This window comes from Monodon monoceros, unplaced genomic scaffold (genome assembly GCF_005190385.1).
Source record: "Monodon monoceros isolate NGI ecotype Baffin Bay Population unplaced genomic scaffold, NGI_Narwhal_1 Super_Scaffold_18, whole genome shotgun sequence".
Classification (NCBI taxonomy): domain Eukaryota; kingdom Metazoa; phylum Chordata; class Mammalia; order Artiodactyla; family Monodontidae; genus Monodon; species Monodon monoceros.
The window spans coordinates 71,284,181-71,290,945 of record NW_021703774.1 but is presented as its reverse complement, the minus strand read 5'-3'; the positions used below and the strand labels follow the sequence as shown (position 1 = coordinate 71,290,945).

General features: G+C 46.4%; 1 protein-coding gene across 1 annotated transcript; it reads right to left on the bottom strand.

The window, feature by feature from the left end:
- Window positions 1-335: 335 nt before the first annotated feature.
- On the bottom strand, window positions 336-1,892 carry S100A12 (S100 calcium binding protein A12). The gene is given in 4 exon segments (XM_029230658.1): window positions 336-589; window positions 1,056-1,213; window positions 1,780-1,837; window positions 1,839-1,892. Coding segments are annotated over 4 exon segments (411 nt in total). The 3' UTR covers window positions 336-448.
- Between the last annotated feature and the right edge of the window lie 4,873 nt (window positions 1,893-6,765).

Here is a 6,765-nt window from a genome sequence, read left to right as displayed (position 1 = left end):
TCACATATCATTACCTACCAGTGTATCATATGATATATCTTTATGCTAATACCTAGTGGTTTGTCTGTTGGTTCATTTTCTATCCCCTCCCCAATAGAATGCAAGCCCCAAGAGGATAGGGACTTCACGTCTTTGGTCTCTGGCTATTATAGATGCTCAGTAAATATTTGTTAAATAAATGAATAAATGAACAAATAGGGGACATTTAATAAATTATTGGTGAACAAATGAACAGAGCAGGGGTTCTCAGAGGTCTAAATGGGGACTGTCGGAACAGCAGGGGTGAGGAAGGATCAAGTTTTGTGAAAGAAAAAAAGTACACAGACACTGTTATGAACTGTTCAAGGGTACTTTTATTAACTCTCGCTTCCTTCAGGCAAGGCAAACTTCGGTGAGGAGAAGGGAAAGTCTTCTTGGGGACATTGCTGAGAAAAGCCCATCAGAGCTTCTACTCTTGGTGGATAGCCTCATGGGCAGTCTTCAGCACCCTGGACACCAGGACTACGAATTCCTCAAAGGTGACCTGTGCATCTTTATCAGCATCCAGCTCTTGGAATAGTTTGTCAATGGAAGGTTGGTCTTTGGTGTTCTTGGAGAAGGGAAAGCAGGGACAGTGAGCTCCCCTTTATCCAGGCCTCGAATCCCTCAGAACTCAGCTTAGGGAGGCCCGGGAACACCAACTGATTAGCCAAAACTATGTGGGAGAATCCAATGTGAGAAAACAGAAGACACAGAGAAGCAGCTGTCTTGGGCCATCCTAGAATAAAGTCTTAACCTAGAAGATGCTGTGTAGCTCAGCAATCCAATCCCGCCCTGCCCTGCCTCTCTCCACTCTACAGAGACAGGAAGGAGCAGAGCCTAAGGTGATGGTGGGAGTTATTCAGAGAGGGAGGCAGAGCCCCTGTCCCACAGCTGGCGGCGGGGTGGGGGGAGACATCCTTGGAAGCTCAAACTGGGAAGAACCCACCCCTTGTCCCACCATCATCCTTCAGGCCTTGCCACTGCCCTCAGTGCAGGGGGTCGGGCAACTTTTCCAAGAGAGGAGCATCACGTACCTTGAGGGCATTTGGAAGTTCCTTTGTGATCAGCTTCTTCAGCTCACTCTTGTTGAGGGTGTCATAATTCCCCAGCCGAATGGAGTAATGGTGGAAGATGTTGATGATTCCCTCCAGGTGGTCTTCCAGCTTCGTCATCTCCCTAACTTCGCATTCACCTTCAAAGAGACAAGGGAGGTCTTGTCAAGGGGCAGTTCCTCCCCCACCCCACAGCACTTCCACTCTCTCCTCTCTTTCTGTATCAAAGGTTTAGACAAGGGATGACTACCCCTGGGTCTGCTCTGCGTTCTCTCTGCTCTGTGTTTGATCCACGGTGAATGTTCTCATTTGCAGATAGGACGAGGGGAGAAGGACATAGAATACCCCCTAAAGTCTAAAAGAATCAGCCTTAACTGTCGCGGTGTTCCATGTCCCCCCATCTCCTGGGGACTATAGTCCAGAGGTTGTTAATCACTCAAGCTCACCTGGGAAGGGTGCTGTGGTTGGCCAGGCTGTTCCCTTTCCCCCAAGTGTTGGTACTTAAAGGCCCTTACAGATGCCAGCCACCCCACCCACCTTGGCCATCCCCAAGTCCTGAGACTGGGTCTTCCTAGCACAGCAAGAGCTGGCATCCTTGGGCCCAAAATGCAGTCAGCCCAGAGCGGCTCCAGCAGGCAGGGGGTTGTAGCTTCCAACAGCCTGCCAAGTGGCCCCCTGAAGGCCCAGCCAAGGAAAGGACACTTACCCCTCAATGCACAGAAGTGTGGAGGCAGCAGCACTGGTGAGGAGCCCTGAGCCAGGGAGGGTTTTTATAAGGCAGGTGTCACCTTTGACCTCGAGCGAAGAAACTTCTCTCATTCACCATGGGGCATGTTTCTCTGTTGCTCAAGAGAAGCTTCAAACATGCGGCACTGACTGCAAAATGGGCAACTCAGATTGCAAGAGAACAAGTTTCACTGCAGGCATGGCTCCCACCCGGAAAGGGAAGGGCTGGGGAGAGGCATTTGCTGAGTGTCTGTGCAACAAAAGTGATAGTGATAATAAAAGCAATCAAAGTAGACATGTAATCTGGGAAAAGAAAAAGGACATGGGTTTAAAACTAAAGAAATCTGAATACAAAGTATGGAACTTAGTTGATAACAACGTGTCAAGAGCTGCTGATTAATTGTAACGAACGTACCACACTATGTAAGATGTTAACAATAGGGGAGACTGTGTGCAGGAATACTGGAACTCTCTATATTATTTTCTCAATTTTTCCATAAATCTAAAAATGTTCTGAACTAAAGTCTAAGTGTTTGTTTGTTTGTTTGTTGGCCGTGCAGTGCAGCTTCCAGGATCTTAGTTTCCTGACCAGGGACTGAACCCAGTCCACAGCAGTGAAAGCACCTAGTCCTAACCACTGGACCACCAGGGAATTCCCTAAGTGTTTTTAAAAGGGACCATGTATTGGGCACTCACATCATGCCAGACACTGCCTTACACAAACCCTCACCTAATTCTCCAAACAGCCTTCACTCCAACAGCGCTAACGGTTTCCCCACTTTGCAGATGAAGAAAATGAGTTAAGGTTAAGGAACTTTTCTAAGTGCCAAATCCAAAATTGTCTACTTTCAAAACCTTTGCCATTTTGTAATTTTTCCCTAAAATGAGAATAGTTTTTTGTTATCAAAAATAATACATGCTTGGGGCTTCCCTGGTGGCGCAGTGGTTAAGAATCCACCTGCCAATGCAGGGGACACGAGTTCGAGACCTGGTCCGGGAAGATCCCACATGCCGTGGAGCAACGAAGCCCGTGCGCCACAACTACTGAGCCTGTGCTCTAGAGCCCACAAGCCACAACTGTTGAGCCCACGTGTCACAACTACTGAAGCCCGTGTACCTAGGGCCCATGCTCCGCAACAAGAGAAGCCACCACAATGAGAAGAAGCCCGCGCATCACAACGAAGAGTAGCCCCCTCTGGCCGCAACTAGAGAAAGCCCGCGCGCAGCAAAGAAGACCCAACACAGCCATAAATAAAATAAATAAATAAATTTATTTTTAAAATAATAATAATACTACATGCTCATACTTTTTGTAGAAAACCTAATTTTTGGTAAATGACACAATCTTATATCAGACCCTGACCTTTTCCTTCCAGTTTGTGTCCTAATGCCATCAATTCTTGATTAGCCTTTTTAAAAATTCTTTCTTCCACGCTCCCCCACACCCTCCAACTCACTGTGTGAGACTCGGGGACAGAGCAGCACAAATTCCGTGGCTGCTCTCCCGGAGTCTGCAATCTAATGGGTTCAGACACCTTCCTGAATCGTAGGAAGAGTTCACCGCACGTAATGGGGGTGGGGGGTTGGGGGGCACTAGTCAGGCCGAGACTAGCGACCTGGATTCCACACTGGCAGGGGGACTTGGGAGAACCAGGGCTGCCTGGCAGGCCACAGTGGGAAGGGTGCCAGGGACCAGCCTGTGCCCTTGGGCAAGCCTTTGACCTCTATGAGCCTGTTTCTTCATTTGTGTGGTCACCTCACTGGACTCCTTTAGTTCCCAGATTTGTTATGAGGCTCAGCTGACAGAATATATGAGAAAAGGCTTGAAAACAGTAAGGTGCCATCTTTAAGTTGGCTTTTCTTTTGCCCTTACCCACCCAGCATGGATGTGTGGATCATTTAGCCCAGCCAGCATGAACATGAGCCCAGAGCCAGCCCTCCGGGGCCTGGCCACTGAATACTGGGGGTCTCCTAGCAGAACAAAGAGACCTGCCTCTTCTACGTCTTGAAGAGCGTCCACTGGTGGAGGAGACTACACTCCAGCTTTCCCTCTGAGCACCAGCCCCTACACCTGTGCCCGTCCAGAAAGGACTTCCAGAAGTCAAGGGAGTTCACACAGAAGGCTCCTGACACAGTTCCTGGCACAGGGAATAATATCACTTGTCTTACCTTCCTCCTTCCTCCCACCTGACCTCACTGAAAAGGTAGGATTGGGCCCAACAGGAAAGGCCAAACCCAACTGATGTTCCCTCCTGCTGCTGGCCTTGGTGCTCCCAAGGGTATTCCAGAGACTGGTGGCCTCCTGGCTATTCCTTGGGCTGGTCCTACCTCCCCATCAATAGGAACTCCTCAAGGCCAAGACTGTGTAGGAAGCTGATGCTCATGGCAGCCAAGAAGGATGAAGAGTATGGGAAACTCTTTTGTTGGTAGTTTGATATAGATGATACTGCAATGGTAGATGCATGTCATTTTACATTTGTCAAAACCCATAGAATGTACAATGCAAAGAGTGAACAGTAACATGAACTATGGATTTTGGTTAACAATAATGCATTAATGTTCGCTCATCAATTGTAGCAAACATACCACACCAATACAAGATGTCAATAACAAGGGAGCTGGGGGAGTGAGGGCTAAGGGAGTATGTGAGAACTCACTGGACTTTCTGCTCGGTTTTTCTGTAAACCTAAAACTGCCCCTGAAAAATAAAGTTTATTAATTAAGAAAAATACTACTGCCTCTGAAGTCATTATGCACAAAAAGTAATAGCATACTACACAACAGGAAACAAACTTTTCAAGTAAATTTTGAGCCAAGTTGATAGAGATTTACTTTCACAACTTCCTCTATAAAGTTGGTCAAAATACCTTGACAATGGTGGGGAACCCAGCACATTAGAAAAAATTTTAACTAGCAAAAATGTGAATTCATTCTAACTCTTCTAACCTCAACAAGAAATAAACACATGCTCTAAAGTAGAAGATAGACAGAGCTTCAGGAGGAATACACTGAATGTGATCATGTAAACACCTCGAAAAAGTATATCAAGGTAACTAAATTTTCATAACGCAAAAAACAATGAATTAAACTGGTAAATTTGAGTAAAGAGTATATGGGAATTGCTTGTACTGTACTTGCAATTTTTCTATAAGTTTGGACTTATCAAACTAAATTACATCAAATTGAAATGATACCAAAATTTTAAATTACCCAAAAAGTACTCATGGCAACCGAAATGACTCTGTTAGTCACATCAAGAAATGGGGAGGGGCACACGTAGAGCATAAAATGGGGCAGGGTGACCAGAAGGGGCAGAATGGCAACCCACCGTCCTGGGTTTACCCTCCAAGTTAGCCCAGAGCCTGGCTCTGGGTAGAGACAATAAATATGAGTGCCCTACCCTTATAGAGGCACCTTCTCTGAAAAATGCTTCTCCAGGAGGGAAATAAACTCCCAGGTAAGCAAAGAGAGGGAAAAAGAGGGTGACATTGCTTTAAAGGATGGGAGGCGCTGGGTCTAAAGGGATACCATCCCCAGAGATGTGAAGAGAGCCTCAGATCCACTCTTACTTCTGAGCAATGATGAGGAGTGTGGGTTTCTTCACCTGGCAAACACTTCCTGGCCCTTCATATCTGCTAGTCACTGCTGGCCAGGCACTGGGGAAAGCAACCATGAACAGGACAGACATGGTACTGACCTCACTGAGCTTACAGTCTTGGGAGGACATAGACGGGAAAGGCTCTCTGGTAAGGCGGGGACAGAGCTAAAAAGGCCAGGAAAGGAGAGGCGTTGCTTCTTCTTGTTTGAACAAAATAAATCATCAGCTTTATCCTCAGTTTTGGCAAGCAGAATGTCAAAAATCTTTTATGTCTAAAGGGGGAGGAAGACCTCTCCCTCAGTTATTCTGGGGTGCAAAGCTAGTCACTGGACCAGCTTTCAAAAAGTATCCCAGGGTTTTCAGGAAGTGAGACAGCAATCCCTCTATGCCTTCCCCCACCTTCCCGTCACAGCCTCCAAATTTGGAAGTTAGAAGAAGCTGTCAAGTTGGGCTATGATGACCGTGATCAAAGTGCCATGGTAGGAAGAGGTTTTCAAGACCTCTGAAATAAAATCTTTTGAAGTCTAGCCTGGTGACCTCCATTCAGTACCACAGACTCCCCTGCATGCTTTGTGGTAACCCAGTTACCATAGCAACATATACAGAAAGGAGGAGGGTCCAGGCCCCATATGGAGCACTACTGAGGCGTGGATGAGGACCTGCACCACCCCAGCAGCAGTAGCTAGCAGTTTGCCCCTAAAACTGCACAGCCCAGGCTTCAATGACCACACCTTACAAGCACAAGAAGCTACTGCTTTTGGGGGACAAGTGAGTGAGACCCCAGCTCCCTGCCCCTTTGGCTTGTGGAGGCAGAACAGATCCCAGCAATGGGTTAAGAAAGCCCCTGGGGTGTTTGAGCAATTCAGGGATGGGGAGGCCACAAGAGGAGAAACTGGACAGGTAGGAGCATGAGCAAACGGCAGGAAAATAAGATGCTTGTAATGGTGTGCTTATCCGCAACTGAACAAATCATGTCACGATTCAAATTGAAGTTTCATCCAGATTACTCAGCATCATGGACTAATTTGCCCTTCAGAATTAGACAATTGGCGGGGGGTGATGAATTGGGAGATTGGGATTGACATATATACACTAATATGTATAAAATGGATAACCTGCTGTATATAAAAGTAAATAAAATAAAATTCAAAAAATTAAAAAATAAAGAATTAGACAACTGATGTTGAGACCAGGGTGTGATTATGTTAGGAAATCGGGTGTGGCAGAGACTGTCCAAGGTCACTGTTTCCTTTCTTTTTACTTTTTCAGGTGAAATTAACTGGTTTTTTAACAGCTTTATTGAGGCATAATTGATGTACAAAAACTGCACATATTTAATGCGTAAAACTTAATGAGTTTGGACACGTG